We start from the raw sequence: 27,862 nt of genomic DNA on the forward strand, positions 1-27,862 counted from the left end.
AACAATATCATGTCTGGGGCTGCCCAAAACTTACCTTATAACACCCAGTCCTGGCCAGCTGAGATCTTCAATATATGACAGACCTACTGTTCTTTTCACTTCTTGCTCAAATTCGTCTCTTAGTTGTAGTGTGCTCATCAGTACTGGTATCTTCATTTTTAAGCAGTCCACCAACTGATCAATATCTTGTACCTCTGTTCCTAACACTAAAGAGCCGATCTATTAGTATGTGAAGTAGTGGACTCAGAGACAGATTATTCACATTTTGATTCAGCTCAGCCAGCCAAATACCTGGCTCTGCACATTATATTTAAATGGTCTCTGCATAGATTATCTTAATATTACTGCATTATCTTCACTTTGGTGCTGAAATCTGTCTTCAGATCTACCGTCCATTGACAAAGCAGAGACATGAAAAAAGCTGTGGCCAAGCATTCAGGAAAAAAATAAGCTATACCATGGTGAGACTTTTTTGGTATTATAAACTATTACTATCAATTCCTTTATTGTTACAGCAATAACTTAAAAAATAACTTTGTCCATATAGCCAAACTATACCAGAATGATTCTGTGCTACTGTTGTCTAAAAAGTGACAGTATAACCACATTAAAAAAAATTCTTCCCACTTCTCTGCACTGTTGGTTCTCTAATCTGATACTATACCCTGCTCTGAGGAGAAAAAAATAAAAAAAAAGGAATTTCTTTTCTGTATCAGTACTAAGAAAAAGGGTGCTGGGGAAGAAGGGACAGACAGACACACTCATGTTTTAATGGATCTTTTGTCTCTTTCAAAATAATCTATTTTATTCTATTCAAGGGGTCAGTTCCTATATCTAACCATCTGAATAACTAAGAGCATATCCTTTATCCACAGGAATGAGAGAAAGAAGGACTATGACGACTCCCCTCTAATGCTTGAGAGTTTAAAAAGGAACCTTCCTAAATTTCTCGCCGCAATCTTTCTAGTGAATACTGACAAAATAGAAGGCTTTACAGAGGTGGAGGAGCATGATGCCACACACAAAGAGTAATGTTTTTCTAAAGTAACAGTTGCTAAGCTATGAGACAATCCTGAACCTCTTTTAGATGCCACTGCCTCATTTAAGTAGCCAAAAGGGAAAAAAAAAAAAAATCTTGGGAGAATATACTGAAAGTCAGTCAGAGAAGAACAGATTCAGTTTACACAAACATGATATTTATCATTTTACTGGCAAATTCCAATTTTTCCCCTCCCTGAATGAACTATCTAGGTAAGTGGCTAAGTTAAATGACACTGTTACCTGCAGAAGTCATTAATGGGCTAAAACGCACACATGTGCCTTCATCTTCTAGTTCAACCACATCAACTCCACTGGCTGGAATCAACTGTGCCAACTGTTCTCCAAGCTGAAGAGACAAGACATAGTTAGTTAAAGGAATTTATAGAGCACAGTTTTCAAGATAGCCAACTTGGACTGGAATAGTCCCATATTGTCAATGCCCCAAATAAGGCTTCTTTTTTCTACCACTTAAAAGTTAATTAGTTTTCTTCCCTGAAGTACATAAGCATTGGCTTGCTCACCTCACCCTTAAGTGACAAAACACAAAAGCCATGTACATATTAAATTATTTCACAATTTCTAAGTAAACCCCAAGACGTGATTTATTTCATGGTTTCTGCAAGTAAATTAAAATGTATTCATGCCTCACACAGGAAGAGGTAATGACAATGTCCACAGCAATGCATCAAAAAATAAACAAAAAAGGCCACGTAATTTGTTCTTTCAGTTGGATTTCTACTAATAGCAGCTGGAGAAAACAGTGAAAGTGGATACTGGAACAATAAAGGGACAACAACCGGAAATCTAAGCAGTTAAACAAGGGAGAGTAAAGGAGTTTTATAGCTTGCAACTGAGTGCACCCACCAATTTGTGCTCTTACCACTATTCTCTGAGTAGTTAATTTCTCATGACGCAGCTGTTTAAGAGGCCCTGTTTCTCCTTTCCTCCTTCTCCCTAACCCATGAATAGCTGGATATGGCATTGTCCTAAGATTGAAGTGCTCACAATTCAGCCCATGGGTCAGATCCAGCCCACAGAAATTAACACAATTCTATTTTCTACATCTGTTTGAAGTGTGCATGTGTGTGTGGGGGATTGGCGAGTGAAAAATGCACATAATTTCTCCCCTCCTCCGCAACAAGATGGTCTTATTGCGTTACCAGTTACTACTTGCATTAACAAACCCTAAGTTATATCTTCTCCACTTCAGTCAGTAAAAGCCTCTGAAACAAGTTTTTTATTTTGGCAAACAAAAGAAAATCACCTTTCCTGGGGTACAGCGTTCCCCTCTACAGGTTGCACCTCATTGACTATAAATACTAACTTAAAATGAAGAGAGATCTAGTGAACAGCAAAAGCAACACAATGCACACATCTGCTTTTTGGAATGCATGACAAAGGAGAACATTTATTTAACCCTAGTGACCTAAAAATACAAACTTTTTGGGGTAAGACTTAAAGAAAAGGTATCAACATTTTCACCTGTGAGTTTAATATTTTGTATAATTTAAAATATAATGTATATGAAAAGCTGGTAGTTCAAACAAAATCCCTCTTATTAATTTAGAAGCACTCCTGAATTTCACATGGAAGAGCAAAGATTAAATTATGACCAAGCTAATTTTGTCGCTTCTGTAAGCAGTTCCCGAGCTATTCCGTCTTTCCCCATTTTACAAGAAAAAGGAAGGTCCAGCCTTACCCACTGATTGAAGGTATCACAAATATGTCTCTCATTGTTGGTTAGAGTGTGTTGAATTGCAGAGGTCTGTGAAGCATGCAGTGTTTGATCTGAACCCAAAAATAAGGAACAGAGATTTTTATACAAAATAATATAAGCGGTTACTCAATTTTCCAATGAGTAACATTTTCTAGAAAAAGATAGACAATTTGCACATAAGTTTATACATCTTGTCTTAATTTTGTGGGTCATAATTCAAACTGATAATGGACTTGAAACACATTTATTCTAGCCATTTATGACTCACTCTCCCATACTGCAATGAAATGGAGCTTTGCAACAAGAATGTAATACATATGTATTTATTTACATACACGCAGATGCACATGCACTTTGGTACAGGTGGGGCCAACCTATGAAACGGCTAGCTTGTCTGGCATACAGTAGACTGGGAAGGGGACGGGCAGTACCGTGTAGGGCAGGAAACAAAGGAGAACAGTAGATGGGTCAGGGAGCACAGCACAGGAGGCAGAAAGTAGAGCAACAGATCAGCCATGGTGCACAGGGCAGGGAACAGAAAGCAGAAAAGCAGATCAGACTGGGGAAGGGGACTGAAAGTGTAGGGCTAATTTGTAGCATGCCTGCCAAAAAAGGCTGCCCCCTACTGCTTTTTATTATTTATTATCCATAAATTATGTACCTATATTTGGATGGTCTTGGGAAAATCTGAATACTACAACAGGAGAACTAAGTTCATCTTCAACCTTAAAAATAAAAATAAGAAAAATCTATGTTACGAAAATGCACTTAGAAAAGACTTAATGTTGTATGTACACAATTAACTAAGGTAAGCCAACATTCTTTTGTTTTGTCAATATTCACAATGTTCAAATCTTAGTATTTTGGTTCAGTCATTAAAAACAAAGCTCTTTGTGACTATATAAACAGGCAAACTTAGCAAAGTAGATCACTGCTTCCCTTCACATAAAGCAGAATTTTTTTTTTTTTTATTTAAAAAGTTCTGTACAACTTAACTTGGAGCACTATAAAGTAAAAAAAAAAAAATGTTCATTGAAAGATATACAATACTTAGGATATTTTAGGGTTAAGTTAACCCCAGTATTCTAGTATTAGGAGAAAAAGATCCTGGTGGAGATCTCTCCAAATAGAATATTTGGCTGTTCAGTGACAAATACAAGTTATTCAGAATATATACAGGCAGAGGAGCCATCATGGAGTTTCATACTGCAAATGAGTTCTGAAATGAGATTACTCTACTCACAAAGCAGAATGAGATTACTCATCACAAACCATAGCATTTGCTTTCCAATTAAACTATGCTGTGTATTAGAATAAATACTATATTCAAAGGCTTACGTTGCTCCGTACATCAGAGCATCTTCTCACCAAAATTACCTTAGATGCAACTAATTTAAAAAACAAAAATTCTCAATTACAAGTAATTTTAATTTTAAAAGACCCTTCTCAACTTAAACTCTTAGGAGGACAAATATTTTGTTTACATATTTGAGAACAACAATAAAATCTTCTCAACAGAAGGGGAGGGTACATCTAGTTTCATTTTCAAAATATAATTTCTGAAGTATCTTGTGAAAAATTTGTATCCTGAAAGAATACTGAGTCAATGGTTTAAGGAGTACTCTTGGAAGCAGCTTCTGGGTATTACAGCATGAGCCTGATGCTGTACAGGGATAAAGAGTGCAATCTCTGCTATATGCAACTCAGGGTATATCTCAAAATGTCAATGAAGTTATATGTCAGGTATCCAGGTTGTAGCCATACTGGTCTAAAGGAAAAAAGCAATCAGGACTTATGGTAGAGGTGATCTTATGTGCCTAAAACCTTGCAATTAAAAGATTTTTTTTGCACAAACCTTGTTGCTCTAATAAAAGATCTCACCTCTACCATGAGCCCTGAATGAAGTTATATAAAACTTTAATAGTTAAAAATAACACCACCATCCAACTGTCATAGGGTTTGCTTCTTCTATCAAGATATTTTGGTATTTAATAACCAATGGCAAAATCAGTAGAAGTAATAAAAAGTAAACTGTACCGAAGTTTTAATAAAATCCAGGTTTTTCAAGTTTTCCAGCAACCTTTGACTCTAAAAAGATCACAGAAAAAAAATGATTTTAGGAATTTAAAATTACTTTCATATGCATAACAACAACTTTATCCATTCAACATCATCCATCTGTACATATATACTACTATAAACGTAAGTGCACAGCTGCAGACTGCTTCAAAAATGGCCAATCAGGTGAAAATCTGATTCCTCACTGCATGAGGAGGTCAGATGAAGATATTTCAAAACAGAACGCCTTCTGTAACTTCTGTCTGAGTGGTTTTCAGAATGGGAGGGTGAAGGGGAACAGAGGGATTTTGGTCTGTGGGGGTTTTCAGCCCCTGCTGGAGCATGGGGCATGTGTATTGGAGCCCCGAGGTGGGCAGGGGAAGCTTCAATTCAGCTGCCCCACCATCCAGAGCCAGCTGGGGAGCCCCTAGAACAAGCTCCCTCTGCTCCATTCCCCCCCTATTCTGAAATGTTCCCATTTTGAACAGTTTGATCCGGATTGTCGCAACTCAGAAGAACACTTCCTGCACTTCTGTCTGTGCCTTTATTGTGCATCTTAATCTGTCAACTAAACCACTGTGTTGATTGTGGTATTTATATATTAATTTGATTTATATCCTGCCCTATCCAAAAGGCTCAGAATCAGCCTTCCCTCCCACCCAACCCCGAAGTGCACCAAGCTACCATGGCAACCAGTAACAAAGGATTTTTTTAATTAAGTAATTTAGATGTTCTTTAGGCTAAAGAACCTAAACTAAAGCCATTAATACATTAGTAGGGATGTACTACTAAGGGTGGGCAGTGGGGTGGGGAGGCACCTTACTGAAATAAAATGCTGGCTTCTCCAGTAGAAGCCAGCAGTTCTCACAGCTGCCAACGCACAGGCAGCCAAGGTGGCAGCCACCCCCTCCTCCCTCCACCGCTAATGTGTTAACATGCCATAAAAAGTGAGGGTGTTACCCATGCACCCAGTTTAAGGTGTTATTAAAATGACAAGTCAGCCATTAAATGTTCCACATAAAACATGGAACACTGTTATGGCACCTTAAAATTGAAAGTGTGGCATGTCTATATACCAGGGCTAATGGGGGTGGATGCTCAACAATCAGCTGGCTGTTGAAGTCAGCCTTGAACAGCTTCAGGTCTCCAACCCACAGTGCTGAAGGGCTGCCCCAGGACCAGTGCGAACAATCATCTGATTGCCAGCATCAGCCCCAGGCTGTCCTGTGGACTCCTGGCAGAGCTGAGGGGTTCTTAGGCAGAGGAGTTTCAGTTCCCAAAATGGCGAGCCCCAGTAGGGCTGGCCAGTATGGTGGGGATGAGACTCTTGACAGGGGGAGCCAAAAAGCTTCCCCCCCCAGAGACTTTAAAATGCCTGCTATTTAAAGTCCCCTGCAGGTAAAACTCTTCCGCTCTTCCCCACTGGAAGCCTCTGATCCCCTGTGGCTGGCAACCCTCCCTCTGAAGCTGCTGGATGCAGGTTTTAAAGTCCCAAGCAGAGGAAGCCCTTGTATCAGATCTGAGGCCACAGCTGGCAATCATCTACTGTTGGCAACAGCCCCAGGTCTGAAACTGGGCCTGGGGATACCCTAGTCAATCCTAAGGATCAGGCTGGGGTCAGCCCCAGGTACGGGACAGAGTCACCCTGTTGCCAGCCATGCCATTGTCAAGGGGCCTAGGTCAAGTTGTGTAAGTGTAGCCACGCAGAAGGCCCCAAAACCTGTTTCTGAATGACTGAAGCATGAACCTTTGCAGATGTGGCAACCAACTTGGTCAGCGAAGTAAAGGAAACAATCAACATATCTAAGAAAAGTAGTAATGAAATGCAAGTAAACAAAGTACCAGGCCTGAAAGGAGCTATTATAAAAGGAAGACCAGGCATTAAGTAATCCAAATATATTAAATATTAGTAGTAGTGATTGATGTAACCAAATGTATTAGAGGCTATTTTGTTATAATAAAGTTATTTTTTGTTAAGGTATTTAATTTGTAAAACCAAAACAGCCTTGTCAGAGAAGACCATAAACTAAGGCGAAGAAACAGGACAATGGTGAACAGCACTCCACAATGGGGAAGAAAAGCAGATAAAAAATCCTCCCCTTTACTTTCCTAAGGATGTAAATCCCAACTAACTTACACCTTCCAAATCCACAAGTTATCTGGTTCAGTCCAGCTCCAGAAGTTTCAGTGCAACAAAGAAATGTAAATAAAACCAAATCAGAGGCCAAATATTAGAATCTGCCATCTATAAATATGGGGTATAGGCTGGAGGGAAATTGGAGAACTCTGAGCAGCTCTGCCACTGGCTCTCCTGCCATCTCCCACTGCCGGGATGAGCTCCGTGGGGCTGGCAGAGCTGCTCAGAGTGCAGCCCAGCAGTGGGAGAGCCAGGGCTGCACCCCAAGTGGCTCTGCGAGCCCCATGGAGCTCAACCTGCCCTCCCAGTGCTGCCAGACTCCTCCCACGGGTGCGGCCCCGCAGATCTGTTTGCAGGATGACAAGAGGCAGCTGCTGCTGCCTGGGGCCAGCGGCAGCAGCAATCTTCCCGGTGCTGTGCACAGGCTGTGCTATTCCCAGGCACCAGCAGCAGCCTCCTGTCATCCTGGGCACATACTTGGGAGGAGTCTGGCACAGCCCCATAGCCCTCCCAGGGGCACCGGCTCCCAGATCTGCACACGGGACGACAGGAGGCTCCTGTTGCCAGCAAGTGACATGAGTTTTGCTCTCAGCACCTTGAGGTGCAGTTTCCCAGAAACCCCCACACCTATCTCCTTGAAATGTGGCAGGCTCCATGCCCTCAGAAGGGGCTACCACCACTTCAATTTTCAGCTGAATCAGGCAAGAAATGACAAAGTTATAGGCATTTCCATGATTCACCATTATAACTGGTGGTCGAAAAGTGTTGAAATAGCTTCAATGAAATGGAACAGGACAGTGCTTCAAAACCGAACAAAACGATGAAATGAAACACTATCCCTTCAAAGCGGTGAAATGGAAGTTGAAACGAAACGGTGCTGTTTCGCACAGCCCTAGTAAGCATGTATAAACAGCTTGACTCCAGGGCCAGAGACCCACTCTTAGCCCTGAGTGTGGTGAGAAGAACCCTGGAGAGCCGAATCAGCTACAGATCTACAGAAGGATAAGGAAGCCCAGGAAGCTGGTGGGAGCTAGCTAGTAGGTACAGAGGAGGTGAGGGTACCCAGACAGGTTAAATGTTAGTTAAGTGTTTAATGTTGACTGTATTATATCAGTAAGCCTCTTAGGAGAGGCTGAAGAGGAGGTAGGAGGGCCACAAAGTGGTACCCAAGGGGTGCCACTGACCGTTTCAGGTTGCAGCTCTGTAAAGCTGCAATTGATGCTGGTGAAATACTGGGCATTTCAGTTAGCAGGCCTAGAGCCTAGAAGCCAGGCTACAGGATAGGGGTTGGGACTCAGCTCACTGTGGACCAGGGGAGACTGGTCATGGTGGGTGGCAGGGAAGGCATCTGACATTTTGGAGTTATAGGCATTGGGGTATGATGGCACAAGGCAGGACCACAAGGTCTGGAACGGAGAGAGAGAGACCATGTTGGCTCAGGCCAGTATGAGTGGGGCTGCAGCACCTCAGATTGTTTACTTGGGTTCTGGTTTTAAGGCAAATAACCCTGACCTCAGTCTGACCCAGCTGGCCTTGCCCTGCCCCTGGCTCAGGCCAGGTTTGCAGCTTGAGAGCGGCGGGGGGCCTGGGCCAGAACCTGTGGTGCTGGTGAGGGGAAAGAGTATCTGGGCCAGTTTCTGCTTTGCTGCATGGGACTGGAAAGCCCTGCCCTGCAGGTAAGCCCAGGAAAGTGGCTGCTGAAACCACTTTCTCTGCGCTATGCCATGCCGCTTGGGCTGTACGGGGTTGGGCTGGGCCGCAGCTCCAGCCCAGTCAGCACCAGGGAGGAAAGGTGGTGGCAGAGCCATGTGCCACTCAGGATGGGACAAGCCTGGATGGAGCAGCAACAGCTCAGCTGCGCTTTCCCCCACCTGCGCTGGTCAGTCTCGACCGGCACACGGCTCTGCTGGCCAGTGCCAACCCGGCCAGGCTCACCCCCTGCCCCACACGGGAAGTTGGCTTCAGTTGCATGCTGCTCCGGATGGGACGGACGCAGCCGGGTCAGTTCTGGCCAGGAAAAGCACCATGCAGCTGAAGCCGGCTTCCCATGTGCTGCAGGGGACGGGAGGAGCCTGGTCAGGTTGGCATCAGCCAGCAGCAGCGGTGGCAGAGCCGTGTGCCGCTCGGGATGGGATGAGCCTGGCCAGAACGGCAGGGGCTCAGCTGCACTTTCCCTCTACCTGCGGCAGTCAGTCCTGAGCGGCACACAGCTCCACTGCCACTTCTGCTGGCCGGTGCCAACCCAGACAGACTCCTCCTGTCCCCAGCAGCACGTAGGAAGCTGGCTTCAGCTGCATGTTGCTTTTCCTGGCTGGTGCTGACCCAGCTGGGCCAGTCCCCTCTGGAGCACGAGGCTGAAGCTGGCTTCCCACGTGCTGCTGGGGATGTCCCGCTGGGTCACCACTGGCCAGCAGAAGCAGTGGTGGAGCCTCCTGCCTTTAGGGGACGGGATGGGCTGGCTGGGCCGCACCAGGGAGGCAAAGCTGTGGCCGAGCCCCCTGCGGCTCGGGACGGGAGGGGTCCCACAGCACTGGAGGGTGCTGTGCTGGTGAGGGGACCTGGGCCGGCTTCTGCTGTACCATGGGGGGCGCGGGGTAGGGGTAGGGGCTGGGGTGGGTCAGGAGCGGGTCATGGTAGCACCAGTGACGGGTGTGGGGGTTGGTCAGCTTTCAATGTCTGGGGCCTGATGGGGTGGGCTGGGTCCTTGCTTGTGGAAGGGGTCAGGTTTCAAGGCCACCTCTCCAAAAGGAGTACTTCCAGGGGCAAGGGGAGGGACTTCCGGTGGCAAAGGTCAAGGGTTGGGGGGAGACTTCTAGTCCCAAGAGGGCAACCAGGGAGTGGGGCAACTGAAGGGGCGGGGCTACCCATGCAACCCTCGACAGCTTGCCAAAACTCATTAAGCGGCCCTCCGCCCAAAATAAATTGCCCACCCCTGCTCTAAGGCAGGTCCTGTCATACTCATCCCAAACCTTGCGCCTCCCGTCATGTATGTCTGGTATGGCAGGAGGCACAATGTTTGGGATGGGACATGAAATTCCTCAAGTTCCAAATGCAAAGTTGTTTCAACGTCTCCCATGGGCCTTAAAGACAGTACTTAGTAACTCCCACATAATCTGTGAATCTCAATTTTTATTGAATAGACAAGTATGGACTTAGTTCAGACTAATTCTTCCCACTCCAGCTGACACCCATTACCAGATACATTCCAGTCCTGTTGTACTATGAAGCTTTTAAGCAGCCTTGTCATCTAACCAAAGGTAGCCTGCTAAAAGTGGCTAGCAGGGGAACTGTATTGACTGAGTTTATTATAAAACAGGGTCAATGTTTTACTTTTAGGTTCAAGGAACAAACACACAACACACAGAGTCTAAATTAAAATCATACTTGACATCAAAAAGTGCTTTGTAATATAATTTTACAAAGCATTATCAACATCTCACTGAGTTCAGAGAGGGTATATTCAAGATATATGGGATCACTACGTTTTCATGAGAGAATTTATTTTGTTCCATGTCTTTCAAGTCATAATTCTACTTTGGAAAATTATATTAACTTTCCCAAAGAAACCAGCAAGTTTTGTCCCCAAGACTCACGCATACCTGCTGTAAGACGTGACAAGCAAATTTCAAGGCTTTCAATATCCATCAACATTCATCAGAAATGGGACATAAAAAATTTCCTAAAAACTTCATTCTCACCCTATGTATCCACCATTTTGTGATCCATTTTCTTAACCTGAGGTAGTGTTTAAGTCCTCATAACAACTGCGACATCATCAATTGGCTCTCTGGACATGGAGAAGTTCTCCTCATTCATCCACAACTAGGGAAGCTACTAAGTCCCCTTGTGTCATATGGGCAGAAAATGGAACATCCATTCAGGAGAGGTCAGACTCTTTTATATCATTGTGGTTTTTTCCCCCCTTGATATGACAAAAGATTTTATGAACTTGCATCTCCATCACCCCGGCATCTGCTGAACTGTCATAACTGAGAGGAAGCCGACTAAAGCTGAACAGGTTTGTCCCACCCATGTTGGCACATATATGCAAAGTTACTCTGCCCTTTAAAACTCACCCACCTTCTAGATTTTTCCTTCCTTCCATGGGTCCTCTGTCAGAAAGCCCTCTCTCATGAAGTCTAATTTCATCTGCATTAAAGATGTCAGACAGGGAAAACTTCTCAATAATCTGAAGAAGTCTTTCATGTCCAGTGTTTGCTAGTGGGTTTATCCAGAGACCGTTTCTCTTCATGCTCCTCTCTAAGTGATAGTGCATTTTTCTAACAGCTAAAACAACTACCACTTGCCTTAAAGTCATTCAGTTCAACTGCAGTAGCAAACTGAAGGGTCTTTTTCTTGCTTATGAGTTCAGAAAGCACTTAATGAATCACAGAAAGGTGCTCATCAGCCCAAGGGATTTTTTTCTTCACATTTGTGACTGGTTGTTCCCCTGGTCATCTTCATCTTCTAAAAGCTAATCTCTCTACTTTAAATTCCTTGTATAACTGACCTGTGCAAGTCCTACTTGGTTCCGATTGTCATCAAGAGTTTAATAATCACAACTATAAGTGCATCTTCTCAGTATTTTCTCTGTGGGTTGCTAAGCAAAGCAAGAAAGCACAGAGAACACACTGTCCCTACTGACTTATGACAGTGAAGCATCTTCTAGTTCACAAATGTTGCTCTTAAGCAGCAGATGTGTTGCTGTTACTGGCTAACAGTATGTGGTAGGGGATAAGGTTACCAGAGGAAACAGTGCTAGTAAATCACTTACTGCAAACAGGCAGCAACTGTATACTTAAAATTGTCTGTATTTGCATTCTGAATTTTCAGGGATTTATATACTACTAATTTGTTTGTACTGAGCTAGACAATAATACATAGTAAGAGAGCCTCTGGGCAGAAAAGCTTACAATCAAAATAGACAATACCTACAAGGAACAGGAGAGAGGAAGTATTATTATCCTCAATTTATAAAAGGGAAACTGAACCATAGCGAAATTAAGGTTTAAATCATATTGCACTTTTTGTACGTACGTACGTGTGTGTGTGTGTGTGTGTGTGTGTGTGTGTGTGTGTGTGTGTGTGTGTGTGTGTGTGTGTGTGTGTAGCTGGGCAACTGATGCTTTTGGCAGTTTGCAATTTAACTCTGAATGTGCATGCATACACATGCATATTTGTTACCACGTTTCTTTCTTTCTATTTAATTCTTCTACATTAGTTTCTGCGATGCTTCATCATGTAGACATACTAAAATGACAATCAAAGTGTTCTTAAATATAAAAAGGTGAACAGTTACAGTGCTAGTGATGCCTAGATAACGGTTACCAAAACATTACTATTTTAACTTTATTGGAAAAAGCACCGTCTCCAGGCAAAAATAGGGTAACTGAGATTTTTTATAAAATCCCATCCCGTACTTGCAAAAGCTGAATGCCTTTAAATGACATATTAACAAACTACTACTTACTAGCTGTGAGGCATGCTTTATTCTCTCCACAATGCCATCATGTCCCAAGTACTGCAAGGAGAGCCATAGTGGTAGGGCACGAAGTTTCTCTACAGGCTGACTTGATGTCAGACCGGCTGCTAAGGACTAAAGTGGGAGGGAAAGGAGGAGAGGGAAGAAGAATATTGTTATTTTATCACTAAAATTCTTTAAACAAAACCTGAATCATCTAACGCCATCAAGGTACAGATACATCACAACTGTAAGTGGCATCTTTGCAAATTACTGTTTCTTGAGTTACAAATCATTATATTACCATTGTAATTTTAAAACATCTAGCTTCTATATGTTAATTAAACAATCAAACCTACCAAAGAAGGATCCTCTTGTCTATAGAGTGTAACTGCAGGCACTGCTGGGAGACCCAGCCAGGAACCCAGAGTAAGAGTCATGCTGTCACATTTTGTCGCAGCCTAAAGGGGAAACATTCAAGTTTACTATAGGGACTGAATACCAAACATGTACATTGTGATTAGGTAACAATTTTAAAATCTAAAGCAAGTTACAAATATTGCATACATTAGTACATACCAATAGTGAAGAGGAGACATAGCCCAATGCCAGAGTTGCCAAATTCACCCTGGAAAAGAGAAAATATTCTTAACATATATTAAATATTTACACCTTTTCTTCAAGTAAAATACATTTTAATCTTTGGTTTAAATATTTTATGCAGTTTTGTAAAGGGAGGTCATTTTTCTTCATATATTTTTTACTGCACATGAAACAGACACTGCAATTTAATATTTCAAAATTCAAGCATGAAACTAGTTTAGGTGTCAGTCCAAGTTTGGGGTAGCATAACCTGTCACCTAATTGCCTTTCTTTAGTAGTTTTCTATCAATTTTTAACAGCATGCCATTGAACACAGAATGCACAGCATAATACAGTGGCACTCAGGTCTCCATTCTTACTGCTCTTGGTCTAAAAGCATGACATTCTTCACTCGTGTTGTTTAGGCAGCTTTCACTCTTTTGGTTTATTCCCCTTAATTGTGTGGCACTTGAAACAAGGATCACACTAAGTCTCTCTCTCTCCCCCCTAAGTATTTTCAGGTCTTGTTTATTTAGGTTCCCATATCTTTCAAGTAGCGGTAGATTATCTGTTATTAATGAATGAACTTCCATCAGGACTCCATACATTTCATAGATTTCATAGACATCAGGGCTGGAAGGGACCTCGGGAGATCATCGAGTCCAGCCCCCTGCCCAAAGGGGACGAAGTCAGCTGGGGTCATAGGATCCCAGCAAGATAAGCATCCAATTTGCTCTTGAAGGTGTTCAATGTAGGTGCTTGAACCACCTCTGCTGGCAGACTGTTCCAGACCTTGGGGGCTTGGACAGTAAAGAAATTCTTCCTTATGTCCAGCCTGAAACGGTCTTGCAGGAGTTTGTGACCATTCAACCTCGTCATCCCTTTGGGCGCTCTGGTGAACAAATGCTTCCCCAGATCCTGGTGGTCACCCCTGATAAACTTATAGGTGGCCATCAGATCACCCCTGAGCCTGCCCTTTTCCAGGCTAAAGAGTCCCATGGCTCTCAGCCTGTCATCGTAAGATCTGTTTTCCTGACCTCCGATCATGCGCGTGGCTCTCCTCTGGACTCTCTCAAGCTCCTCCACATCCTTTTTGAATTGTGGAGCCCAAAACTGGACGCAGTACTTCAGCTGCGGCCTCACCAAGGCTGAGTACAAGGGGAGAATGACGTCCCGGGATTTGCTTGAGAAGCATCTATGGATGCAAGCCAGTGTTTTGGTCACTTTATTAGCCGCAGCATCGCACTGCAGGCTCATGTTCATCTTGTGGTCAATGATGACCCCCAAGTCTCTTTCTTCTGTAGTGCTATCCAATGTAGCACTGCCGAGCCTATAAGGATGCTGCAGGTTTTTCCTCCCAAGGTGGAGAACCTTGCATTTTTCGGTGTTAAACACCATCAGGTTCTCGTCTGCCCATTTGCTGAGCTTGTCCAGGTCAGCCTGGATCACCCGCCTATCTTCTGGCGTGGATGCTTTGCCCCAAAGTTTGGGGTCATCGGCAAACTTGCCCAGTCCACTCCTGACTCCAATGTCCACATCATTAATGAAGATGTTGAACAGGATGGGTCCAAGGACAGAGCCTTAAGGGACCCCACTGGTCACAGGGCACCACGATGAGTGACTGCCATCAATTACAACCCTCTGAGTCCGACCACGGAGCCAATTTCCCAGCCAGCGGATCGTGGTGGAGCCAAGGCCACAACTGGCCAGTTTGGCCAAGAGGTGATCATGGGATACCAGATCAAAAGCTTTTTTGAAGTCAAGATATATGACATCAATCTCTTCTCCCTCGTCCAGGTGATAGGTCACCTGGTCATAGAAGGAAATGAGATTGGTCAAACAAGACCTACCCAAAGTACCTATTTAATAGGTTGGCTTTTTCCTGGGCGTCAGTTGTCAGTTGCCCCATCTGGTTTAGCAGGGTTCCAACATTGCCCTTGCTTTTCCTCCGGCTCCCCACATATCTGAAAAAGGACTTTTCGTTGTCCTTGATGCTTGAAGCTAGTTGGAGTTCAGTTGCAGGTTGGCTTTCCCGGTTTGCTCCGTACAGGACCGAACCAGTGCAGAATAATCCTCCTTGGAGGTGAATCCTGTCCTCCATCCTTTGTAGGCTTTCCTTTTTAGCCGCAGGAGGTCCGCTAGGTCCCTGGAGAGCCAGGAGGGCTGCTGTGCCTTCTTGCTGCCTTTCCTTCGTGTTGGAATAGATTTAGCTTGTGCATTGAGGATCGCTTCCTTGAGAAGCAACCACTCTCCTTGAACTCCCATCTTCCTGGGGTCACGGTCCCTAAGGGCCTGACCGACAAGCCTCTTGAGCTTGTCAAAGTCGGCTTTTCCAAAGTCTAGGACTTCCGTGATGCTGACTGATTTGCCAGCTTTACGGCGGATGGTGAAGGTGATCAGCTCATGGTCGCTGTCACCCAGCTTCCCATCGATCGCTAGGTCGCCGATTAGGTCATCCCCCGGAGCCAGTACCAGGTCAAGCAGCGCTTTGCCTCTCGTTGGCCCATAGACTTCTTGAGTCAGGTAGAGGTCATCCACGCACGAGAGAAAGCTTTGCGACCGCTCGGATTTTGCTGAGTGATCTTCCCACGACATGTCCGGGTAATTGAAGTCACCCATGACAACCAAGGTCCTGGAGCAAGCGGCCTCAGTCAGTTCCTGGGCGAACTCCTGGTCAAGCTCAGGACTTTGAGTGGGTGGTCTGTAGTAGGCTCCCACCGTTGTCCCTTGTGCCATATTCCCCACGAATTTTTACCCAGAGGGTCTCTAGCCGTCCATGCTGGTCGCCAACATCAGCCTGCAGGGACATGTAGCTTTCCTTCACATAGAGAGCTACACCCCCACCCCTTTTGTCAACACGATCCCTCCTGTACAGGGTATAGCCCTCTATACCTGTGGTCCAGTCATGGGTGGAGTCCCACCAGGTCTCCGTTATCCCAATGACGTCATAATTCTTTGCACTGAGCAGGAGGGCGAGCTCCTCCTGCTTGTTGCCCAGGCTCCTGGCATTAGTGTACAGGCAGGCAAGTGTCCCCTTGGGGGCTCTTGCCTTGCCCACAGATTGTGCCAGGGCTCGGGCAGGGGTGGGTTCCCATAAGTGCCTTGGTCTGCTGGCTTTGCAAGGGTCGCTCAGCAGGCCAGCAGTGGCAGTCGTCCCCCCATCCCCCAGCGGGCTTAGTTTAAAGCCCGGTGGAGCAGGTCAGCCAGCCTGGCTGAGAAGAGCCTCCTCCCCAGGGAGGAGAGGTGGAGGCCATCTCTTCCCAGCAGCTCGCTGCCTCTCTTGCCAAAGAGCAGGCTGTGGTCACGGAAGCCAAAGCCTTCCCGATAACACCAGCACCACAGTCTTTGGTTCACCGCGTGGATCCTCCTCTCCCTCCTCAGCCCATAGCCCGAGACTGGGAGGATCGACAAAAACACCACCTGAGCCCCCAGACGCCTAAGCCCTGCTCCCAACTCCCTGTAGCGCCTCATGACCTGGCTGGGGGTGCTCCGAGCTGTGTCATTGGTGCCCACGTGAATAAGGAGCATGGGGTAGTGGTCTGTGGGCTGGAGGAGCTGTGGGATCCTCTCCGCAATGTCTCGGATGCGGGCCCCCGGGAAGCAGCAGACTTCCCGGGCTAAGGGGCTGGGGCAGCAGATTGCCCCCTCAGTCCCACGCAGGATGGAGTCTCCCACAACAATCACCTTTCACTTTGTCTTGGGGAGAGCGGGGGCAGTAGCTGTGGTTGAGCCTGGGTTGCCTGCGGGAGCCGGCAACTGAGCAGGCTCTGCTGGGGCTGCAAGAGGTGCGAACTTGTTGCTAAGCTCCGGCGGGGCAGGGGCCTTGGTGCGGCGGGCCTTGGGGCCCTTGACCACCTTGGTCCATGCCCCTGACTGGGCAGAGCGGGAGGTCCCAGAGTCCTCCTTAGTCCTGGAGGGAGACGGTGCTCTACCCTGTGGCTCCCGGGGGGGAAGGGCCTGGCAGTAGGAGTCTATCTCCTGCTTGCAGTCCCTGATGGCACGCAGTCTCTGGACTGTGGCCTGGAGCTCCTCCAGCTGGCGCGCCAGAGACCCCAGTAGGGAGCAGACCCCGCAAGGGGAGGTGGCCATGCTCCCGGGCCCCAGAGCCTGAAAAAGGGACAGGCAGCCCCCGCAGCCAAGAGCCAGGGGCTCCGTCTGCATAGAGCCCGGAACCATGGGCTCCGTCTGGGTGGCCGTCTCTGAGGTGCCCAATGGGGGGGGTCGCAGAGCCTGAGGGGGACATATACAGGAACGACTTTTTTTTTTTTTTTTAAACCAAATGTGACATTTAAAGAGTGGCAAATTTATGATAATACAAAGCAGTTTAACAGTAAAAATATATGGAGTGTGCCCTGCCATTGTGTTTGCTAGCTGTGAAATTAAATGCCACACATTAAATCAAACATCACTGGAGAGTAGGTCTGCACAGAAAGAGCTTTAAGTTCTGTACCCTTCTACATGTAGCCACATGTTATATTGCTCACAAAGTTCTTTCAACCGCCCAAGTTTGTCTGTGTGCCCTGCTCCTGGAGTACCTATATTGAAAAGAAAAAGCATCAATTACTGTCCAATATTTAACCTATTTCACACACGTGAACTTTGACTGTGCCTTTAACTCTATGTGAGCAAAGGATCTTGTATATTATTTAGAAAGTCACCTACAAGTCACCTTGATGACCTGTTCAGGTCTCTTCTGACCCTACAAACTATGAAACTATGAAACAAGGGGAAAAAATTTATATCCAATTTGTATTTGTTTTTACATTAAAAATTTAGGTAATCATTTCTGTGGTAGATACATGGACAACTAGAGACTTAAAGGATTAGGACATAAGGTAACATGGAAATTAACAGTATTAATACCCATTTGGTTACAGGTACATGGGAGACTAGTTGACTAAAAGCATTAAAAAAACCACACTGAAATATTTCAATTAAGAACTAGAAAGAGTCCCAATATGGCTAACTGAAGAAGTGACCTCCTTCAAAATAAGGAAGACTAAATCTAACATTCTGATATTTCCAGGGGGAAAAAAGCAGTAGACACTTCTTACCTCTAATTAAATAAAAGCCTTTCTTAAGACCAGACCAATTTATATCTGCTTTATTAGCAAGTCAAAAAAAGTTTGAACTGGGGATATTTGTTGCCTTCAGTATGTCATTTTCAAAAAGGAATTTATGCTTATTGAAGAACAAATTGCAAATACCTTGGTCACAGAGATATTTTCTCCAGCAAACAGGAATGTCAGTGTAATTGTTCACCATTGTTATAAGAGGCTGCTCAATGCAGTCAAGTTAATTATATAAGTAATTAGTTCTAAAAGGTTTTATGCATTCTAAATGATACTCCATGCCAAAAAATGGCTGACCTACTCTTTATTCTCAAACCGATAACCCATATGATCTAAATACCCAATTCAAAAGAACATTTTTCCAGAATGCAACTTTATTATCGTCTACTCACTCACCAGCATTTGCTACAAGTAGCAATGGCAGCTTTCCAGATTCGATATCATCTTTAATCAATCTGTCCAGCAAAGCAACATCCTGTCATTAATAAGAAAAATATAAACAATGTGTCAAAGGGTGAATGGAATTTATTACTATTAAGCTAGAAAATTGTGATTTCTAAAAACAGCCTGGCACAGTGTCCTCACAATTTTAAAGCTGAGTCACTGATTAAGTTCTCAATACTACTTTGTCTGAGGTTTGCAATTTCAATTTCACTCTCCCCAAAGACAAAATAAGCAAAAAGACAGACAAAACTTTTTCAAGGTATACAGGACAAAGTAACTAATTTTAGAAATTCAAAATTTTGAATTTCAATTTTTGACACAATGCTTCTAAAGAAACTGTGTATACTGCATAATTCATGCTCTTCCCCTCACAGTAGCCTAGTGATCCTCAGACACATGGATTCATCTGAATTTCCAATGCCACAAGCTAGGGAAGTCTTTTCTGTTGACTTCAGCAGGAGTTGTATTGGCATACAATTCATTTATGTTCCATCTTCTGATTAAAAAAGGTTGTTTTTTTAAACAGAACAAAAGTTCAGGGTCAGTTATGTAACAAGGAACACTAACCATCCACCACAGGGTCTTACACAGCAATAAAAACAAGGTTGGCACTAAGGCTTAATTCTCTCCTTAAAAAAAGAAAAAAAACCCTATTTCATGGAGGGTGCATATTTCCCAAGGGTCTTGGATAAGAAAGCCCTTTATTGTACACACCAAAATAAGCACTATAGAAAAATATGTATAGCGTTCAGACTACTAGCATTACTTCAGTCAAACGAAACAAAGTACACTTACCATTTGATGCTGGGATCCAAACATAGTGTTACAAGGCACACGGCACACGCAGGAAAGGGGTAACCCCAGCTGCAATAAGAAAGATGGAATCTAAACAACTCACTGGTGTTTTAGTTGCTTGTTTCAACTGCTTCAAAAATACTAGAAGGAATCATAGTGTCAAGTACTAAACACATACAGTGACAGAGCTCTGTACCAATAACTGTTACTGGCATGTTAAACTGAGTTTCCTCTTAGAATTTAGGATACGAGTAAGAGTGGAAAAAGGAAGAAAAGGGAGGTCACTGGAAATTAAGAAAACAACTGTAAGGTAACAGCCAGTTTTTCATACAAGTAAGAGGAAGTAAAGAATAACCAAGCCTGGCCTCTTTCCAGAGTTTGTATCTTATCTCCAGGGTTGTACCAAAAGTGTCATTTTATTCAAGGCATCCCCATCCTCACCAGTAGCCTCACTCTTTCTTTCTTTGCTCTCTCTCTATGACAAATTTTAGAGAATTTTTGCAACACTGACTTTACAAAATGACAGACCTCCATTACTACTAGCATTTTTTCTTTAGCCTGTACCTGAAATAAAAGTCTCTTATAAATGAAAATTTATGATAGTCTCTCTCTCTCAAACAATTTAAGACAGCTATCAATGCATATCTAAATACATTCCTTGAGTTTACAGTAAATCCAAAGCTGTACTCCTGTAAAACTTCTTTCTTCATCTTAATATAATTTTAATTTGGATTCTATTTTATGTCCACTGTCCCTTCCTTTTTGTTCATAGTCTATCATGTCACTAACACATTACCCAAATACCTTTATTTTTTAGGAGTGCACCGATAGAGATTTTTGGGGCTGATACCAATAGCTAATTTTTAAGGCCGACACTGATCCGCATATTCGCCAATACTGATCCAATTTCCAATACCAGCCCGACAGCTTGAAGAGTAGTGTCCAGCTGGTCAGTCTGTTGTGGTGGAAGGGGAGGGGAAAGGAAGGGGTTTGGGGGGGGCAGATCGAGGCCCCCACAGTGAGGGAGGAAGTGGCGCTGGTGCTGCCCAGCCGGGGTGGGGTAGGGCATGGGACAGAGAGACAGATCCCTCATCTGGAGGGAGGGCAGCTCCTGCCACTGCATGCACCCTGGAAGGACTTTGGGGGGGAGGGGAGGCACATGTGCCCCCAGATCTGCATGGGTGGATAGCTACTGGGGGGGACACTGCAACTGCCCCAAAATTCACTGTAGACCCCCCACCTCCCAGGGTGTGTGCAGCAGCAGGAACCCCCTCCCCCTCCCCACACCCCCTGCATGAGCCGCGGCTCCATCCCACCCAGCTGGGCAGTGCCTGCTCCAGCCCTAGCCCCAGTCCATCCCTCACTGCAGGGGCCTTGATCTGTCTCCCCCAGACCTCTTTCCTCCCCTTCCCTTTCCACCACAACAGACTTACCAGCTGGATGCAGCTCTCCAAGCTGCCAGGCTGTGCTCCTCACTGCCTACATGCTGTGCTGTAACTGCGTGCATGCACAGGGCATTCGTCAGCTGCATTATCGGCCACATCAGGCAAAAAAAAAAGCCAATTTCTGATGTGGTCACTTTTCTTCATATTGGTGACAATTCAATATCAGACTGATGCATTGGTGCACCTCTATTATTTTTATTTCATCTTTTCTAAACAGCACAATCCACAAATCCCTGCGTTCCAGACATAACTAGCTATTTCACACATGCTCAGCACTAACAGCTTAAGTTCTTCTATTCCTAGGCAACAGCCTAGGCTCTTTCTATTAGTACCGAACTATTTCAGTTCTTTCTTATTAGCCAAACAGTTTCCTAGTTGGATACACACAAAGCCCTTTCACTAAGTATACTGAGTTGTGAATATCGGTAGGTCCCCAGTGCTTGCCCTGGACAGGTTACCCTGCCTGGTTCTCACCATTTGTCCCACCAGCAGAGATCCTGGTGTTCCCTGTTTAAAAACTGCAAATTCTCTGATAAGAAACCCAAATTCTCTCATTAAAATACCCCAGATCTGTGTTCTTTCACTATTAAAATGAAACACCACTATATAGAGATCAGTTGGGCAATGTTTCATTGATATATTTACAAGTTTGGAAGCCTACCAGTGCCTCCATCATCATAATACAATGGATTCTAGATATCTATACACTTTGGCACTTACTTTTAGGTTATCTGTCATCAAAAAAATAAGAGCTGTGCCTACTCCCTCCATTCACCGGGAGGAGAAGCACTGATATGCCAGTGCCCTGCCCCTGCTCTTGCCCCTCACTCTCTACCAACAGCTCTCCGCAGCTCTCAGTCCCCTCACTCCTGACATGCAGCCCCTGCTTGCCTCCACTAGTTTCCTCCCAGCCACAGCTCTGTCGCAGCACCAGGACATGAGTCCAGTGGCAGCTGTCCCACCCACTGCTTTGTGACTCCGAGCAGTGCCAGACCTTGCCATTCTGCTCCCTGCCCAATGCTGTCCCTGGAAAGTTCTCGACTTCCTCCCAGGCCAGCCTGCCACTGTACAGGCTGCTCAACGGGAGAAGGGGGGTTTAATTCTGGCTCTGGAGGCCTCTCCTACCCGGAGCTCTCCCCACCCCAAACCCCCATCTCTCTTACACACCTGTGCTGCCACCTCCACCCCTCCCCCGAGTCCATCACACATTCCAAGTGATTCCTGGGACCAGGAGCACCCCCCGCCCCGATGGGGCTGCATGTCCCAGCACTGGTATGGGCACACAGCAGGGCTGCAGTGTGGCAGTTGCCCTTGCAGCCGTAGGTCCCATACCACGTGGCTAGCTGGACATGCTGAGTGTGAGATTTTTGGGAGGGACATGGGGGTAGTTTGTGGCTGGGAATGTGGGTGAGGGGTTTGTGGGGGTGGTTAGGGATATGGGGCTTGTGAGTGGATTGCGTGGGGGGCAGGTCCCTCACCCCCTGCAGGACTCACAGTACTCCCCCCACACACAGCTCACTGGACTTCCCCACTGCAAGGCGCATAGCCCCCCTGCAGCATCAGCAACCACTGGGTGTTCAGGGCCCGGTGCTGACAGAGCCGCAGCTGCCTCAGACCCAGTGCTGCCTCTGCTGCTTGTCGCAGGCATGGCCTGGGGCTGTGCGCATTTGGGCAGGACCATGCCATTTTTGTTGCCACCTAGGGTCCTGGCACCACTTGCAGGGGCTGCACGTTGTGCCAGGCTGGGTTCTGCCTCCAAGTGCTCTGCACACCTTCAGGCGGGGCCAGTTCCATGGAGGCAAAACCTGGCCTGGTGTGACACGCAGCCCCTGTGACCAATGCTGGGTCCCCTGGTGACAGTCAGAGTGGCCTGGTCCTGCCTAAGGGCACCTGGCCCCATGTGATGTGGTGCATGCGGCTCCAGGTGCCAGGTGGCTGGGACTGTGCCGCACCGTACTGCATCACGGTAGGGCTCTGCCAGGAGGGCCCCAAGTGCTCTGATGGCCACTGCTGCTGCAGTGGCCATCAGAGACTGGAGGTCCCTACTTACCTGGGACAGAGCCTGGTACAGGGCACGCTGCAGCCTGCACTACTCCAGTTTGCCCCACACACTAAGGAGGCGTGCTGATGCACCGAGGCAAAGGGCAGCCTCTTTGGAGGAACCTACATCTGGTTGCTTCGGGGCATGCTACAGGAACCTGCCTTGCCCTGCTTTTTTTCTGCAGGCTTTTTTTATTGATACCTGGAGGTATCAAATTTAGAGCCTGCACTGCAAATATCTAGTGTGGGGAACATTTTTTTGTTCCCAGTGTGCCCTTGTGGCATCTCAAACTGCTTTGAGATGCTAAAGAGGCACATGTGTGCTTGTCTGAATGCATTCCTACTGGCCAGAGGAACATTTGAAACAAGAACTTACAGCTTTGTTTAGGCCTATTTATACTACTCTCCACATGGTTTTGCTTCCGTCCCTAATTCTTTGCAATTGCTTTAGGGATCTTGCATGTTGGTGTTGTTTCGTTAACTACTGTTATGTTTTGTTAAGTACTGTTAACTACCTGCATTATTGTTTTTACAAAAATGGTTTGGCTGACATCAGGACATGGTTTTTCCTTAGTTGGTTTTAGAGTAATATTTGCCATTTTTTATCTTTTTTTATCAGGAATTATTTTTTATCTTTGGGTAGCATGAAGGAAGATATTCTTTTCCTTTATAGAAACAGGCCTTTAAAGGCCTATAGGAACCTAAGATTCATTTTTGTTTGGGCATTACTTTTCATGTTGTCAGGAACTCCAATAAATACAGACACGTCACATTCAGAGGGAAATGTTATTTCCACTTTTAAAGCAGCCTGGACAAAGCTCAACTACCATGATGATATGATTACCTAGATACAATGAGACCTTCAGATACAGCTTGCTCAGCCTGAGAGAGACAGCCTCACTGACCTTATCTGGTTGAGAACACAAAAACTGGGAAGAGTCCTAATGACTGGTTGTTCAAACTGGAGATAAAATGAGTTGAAAGAGTTAAGATCTCTTCAGTTATAGTAGGGATACAAGAGACATCCCATCCCCAACAATGCATCCAAGACTGTGCTTTTACTACAACATATTATCTTCTACCAGCAATAAACTAGGATCAATTCTTAAAATCTGAATTACCAGTAGGCAACAGGATGCCAGCAAGGTTTCATGTATAGCTAATGTAAAATGTTCTATTTAAACCATTTACCTGATTACAGAGAGTTTGGCCCAAGCCTGTTCTGGCTGCAGAGCTAAGGTATATAACAGGTTGCTTGTTATACAACACATTAAAACCTTCTACAGTATAGTCTTCATAGCGTGAGTGAATAACAAGCCGGCAGATTTTTAATAGACCTTCACGATCATCTTCATGATAGTAAGCTGATCCATTTTCATATCTGTAGAAAAAAAAACCCTACTTATGAGATGTATACCAACAGAAGCTGTCTCAGTTTACCGAGAAGTTAAAGGGCTTATGTAAAGACTCTTAAAGAGCCTGTCAGTATTATCATGCACATAATGGGCACATCTATCTATACAAGACACTGAATGCACATTTGACTAATTCTACTGCGTATTAGCATGACTGGCAAAAGCCATGCTAATGCGCTAATGGACAGTAGATAGTCTAATGTGCATTAAGCATCACTAACAAAAACATTAATTTGTCCTAATGCGCAATAGTGCCGATTACAGCGCATTAAGTTTAGTACCTGTTCAGTACTTTTGACTGATCTACCTTGTAATCTTGTATTCCTTTGATAGAAAACATATGCCCTTGAACTAGATTAGGGAGAAAGATCAAATTATAGCTGTAAAATTGGAATTCAAGAATGCCTGTTTGGTTTCTATTCTTTGCTCAGTTTAATTTCTAAGTTATGACCTGGAGTTGAATATAGCTTCTAATTTTAATGTCAGCTAGAACATACTAGAATTTACCAGCACTTAAGTAGCATCTGAAACAAAAGGACCTAAGAGGATTAGGAAATCCTGCCTGTCCTTGACCATGTTACTTAGCCTTTTTGCATTTCAGTTCTTCATTGGGTGAGTCTATGTGATCATTAATGCTCTAATAATCACAGTGCATTAAGTAGAGTACCTGTGGTTACTACAGGTTAGCACCACAGGTACTAAACTTAATGCACCGTAATTATGGCGCATTAATGAACGTGTAGATGCACTGAAAGAAAAACTGAAACACAAAAAGGCTAAGTAACCTGGCCAAGGACAGTCAGGATTTCCTAATCCTTTTAAGTAGCATCTGAAACAAAAGGACCTAAGTGCTGATAAATTCTAGTATGTTCTAGCTGACATTAAAATTAGAAGCCAAATTCAACCCCAGGTCATAACTTACAATTTTACAGTTATAATTTGATCTTTCCCCCTAATCTAGTCCAGGGACATGTTTTTTTCCTATCAAAGGAATATAAGATTCGTTGAAAAGATAAATAAGTCAAAAGATTCATTGGATGACAGTTCTACTAAAATCAGGGAAGCTATCTGGGGAGCTTACAAAAGGGTAAAAGGACAAAGATAAAATAAATGAAAGTAAACACTACTGAGCTGACTGAGATTAGTAACGCTGGGAGTCTACTTTATTAACCTTTTAAAATTCATGGATTCAATGAACTAGACAAGGGAACTAAAGCAACAAAACCACTCTTTAAAGCCACAAAGCTTTCCGAAAGTGTTTCCCCTCCCACAAAAAAGCACTAAAGTGAAACAATTTTCGCAGAACACACTGCAGAGCTGGAAACACTGGAGAACCCGAAGGATTTTGTCTTCATTAAAAACTTTAAAAGGCCTCAATTCTGTATGATTCATATGCTCCAAGATTCTGAATTATTACTCCATGATAAGAATAATAAGATGAATTGCCTAAGCACCAGCCAGTAAGATTTAACAAGGCAAGCAAATCCACAATACCCAAGATTACTCATGTACTATTTTCACACACCTCACAATACAAACAGACTGCCAACTAGTGCAATTTATTCAGTATACTGCAAACTCAACTGCCAAGAAAGTTTTAAATTACATCAGTTACATAAATAGATGAAAGTTTCTTCAAGAAAAATCTTTCCTGTTAATGTGTTATTATTCATCAGAATCAAGAAATTCAGCTTCTGTTATGAGTCTACCAACATATAAAAGACAAGGAGCAAGAACAGTGTAATTAGACTGCTGTAAAAGTATGGCACTTCCAGCACAAAAAGGTCTATTTATAGGCAGCTAACTAAAGCAAGGGGACTACAGCAATAGAAGTAAAACAGATCTGGATGTAAGTGCTGGATTTTGCTTCATCATGTCTTCCAACTATCTTGGGGAGGGATAGATTGGGAATCAATCCATGAGTCTAAACTCAATTTTTTTAAAGTCCTGAAGCATCTAGGATACTAAACCAAATAATTTCTGCTGGGTGACATTTTATCATACTAGGAACTGTGAAATCTTACTGTAGCTAAACTGCAAAGCAAGCAATTAAAAATGTAGTGCAAAAAATAATTTAAGACACTCTCACAGACCCTTTGGGATATACTATTCAAGCAGAGTTGTAAAATAAAATATGCCAACTCGCTTCACACAGGACCCCAGTTCCATATTCTCAAATCTGTTCACATTTAATATGGAATTATTGCCGAAATGAATATTAGGTGTCAAAATGAAACCAGTTTTTCCTCATACTGTATGAATTAAGAGTTGCCAATGCATAAAAACAAAATGTCAAACTCTGCCCTTCATTTTTAAGTCCTATAATCTACTTTCACGGGAATACAAAAAGTTTCGTAAACTCAAAATCAGAATAAATACTCACTGCAGCTAAATACAAACCTTATTGCCGTAAATAAAATAGTAATCTTCTGTTCTCGCTCCTAGAGAGTACTGATTATACTAGCCCTTCAGAAGGTGGATTGTTTATTTAAAACAAGCCTTCATTTACCATCTGAAGATGATGTGAATAAGTTTTAACTTTAATGAATCTTGGACTTTGTCAGTTTCAGCTATTTCTGTTACCTCTTCAGCAGGATTTTACTCAAAAGCCCTCGTCTCTTCCCTCTTTGGGGAGGCTCAACGCTGCTGAACAAATACGGTTTTTGCATAAGAGCCTTGGAAACAAACAGTACAACAAAATTGCCTTAAGACAGGGGTAGGCACTCTAGCATGTGTGCCAGAGTCCGGTGCATGAAGACATTTTGCTTTGCTTGGCATGTGTACCTTGGAGAAGGGGCCAGAGCTATGCTTCCACAACATGGATCAGGCCCCTTGTAGCTTCCCCTTCTTCCACCCCTGGCAGGTCAACATCTTACAAGTTGAGATTGCAGGTATTTTTGACACTGCTCAAAAATGTTGCTGATCCCTGCCTTAAGAGAAATAGTTCCCAACTAAATTTGCTTTAGGTTTTTATCTTCCTTTGGGGTTTTTGGTACGTTGTTTCACCTGTGTCCGTTCCCCCACCTCCCACCCCACCTTACTTGCTTCCCTTTTACAACTCCCCAATATTTACAAACTCTTCTTCTGTTTTACCATTCACCTTTGTCAGTGCTCTAGATCAGTCATTCCCATCAGCCATTCCCAACCATGGAGGACATAAGGGAGGTGTGAGGAGATAAACAGATTAAGGGCAGGTTCAGGCTTTATTTGCTTGGTAGCTCCCCTGACCCCACTGCTTACCCCCTCTTCAAGGAGATAAGTACTGTAATACATACATTAGCTTTTAATTGAGATGCCACTCAATTTCACAAAAGTTATGGAGCGGTACCTTGAGTCTAAAAGGGTTGAGGGACCACTGCTCTAGATTAACCTGTTAATTTTGACATAAGTGGCAAGGGTGCTACATGTGCACCCAATTTAAAGTGCTATAAAATAGCAAAACCAGCGATATAAATTGTTCCACATACTGTGTGTAGAACATTTTCTTGGCTCTTTTGAATGGTGCCTTAAATATGCAGGGTATCTATACACAGAGACTGTTTAGGAATTGGCCCTGGAAAGCCCCAGCCTCCAACCAGCCTACTGACAACATGGTTGGCACTGGTGTGGGGTGGCCTGATTCTCCAACTGAATCTGGACTACACTGCAGGAATAA

General features: G+C 44.3%; 1 protein-coding gene across 2 annotated transcripts in view; it reads right to left on the minus strand.

The window, feature by feature from the left end:
• Positions 1-27,862, minus strand: part of PDXDC1 (pyridoxal dependent decarboxylase domain containing 1) — a 60,884-nt gene that overhangs the window by 13,777 nt on the left and 19,245 nt on the right. For both annotated transcript variants that reach the window (XM_090024320.1, XM_090024321.1), the window contains 12 exons: positions 23,984-24,173; positions 19,308-19,376; positions 18,465-18,543; positions 17,447-17,531; positions 12,994-13,042; positions 12,774-12,875; positions 12,424-12,549; positions 4,796-4,846; positions 3,420-3,483; positions 2,741-2,829; positions 1,282-1,387; positions 35-206 (listed from right to left, as the gene is read on the minus strand). In XM_090024320.1, the coding sequence (XP_089880446.1) occupies positions 35-206; positions 1,282-1,387; positions 2,741-2,829; positions 3,420-3,483; positions 4,796-4,846; positions 12,424-12,549; positions 12,774-12,875; positions 12,994-13,042; positions 17,447-17,531; positions 18,465-18,543; positions 19,308-19,376; positions 23,984-24,173 (1,182 nt within the window). The remainder of the gene's footprint in view (positions 1-34; positions 207-1,281; positions 1,388-2,740; positions 2,830-3,419; positions 3,484-4,795; positions 4,847-12,423; positions 12,550-12,773; positions 12,876-12,993; positions 13,043-17,446; positions 17,532-18,464; positions 18,544-19,307; positions 19,377-23,983; positions 24,174-27,862) is intronic.

This window comes from Crocodylus siamensis, chromosome 12 (genome assembly GCF_052110815.1).
Source record: "Crocodylus siamensis isolate JL-2025a chromosome 12, ASM5211081v1, whole genome shotgun sequence".
Taxonomy (NCBI): domain Eukaryota; kingdom Metazoa; phylum Chordata; order Crocodylia; family Crocodylidae; genus Crocodylus; species Crocodylus siamensis.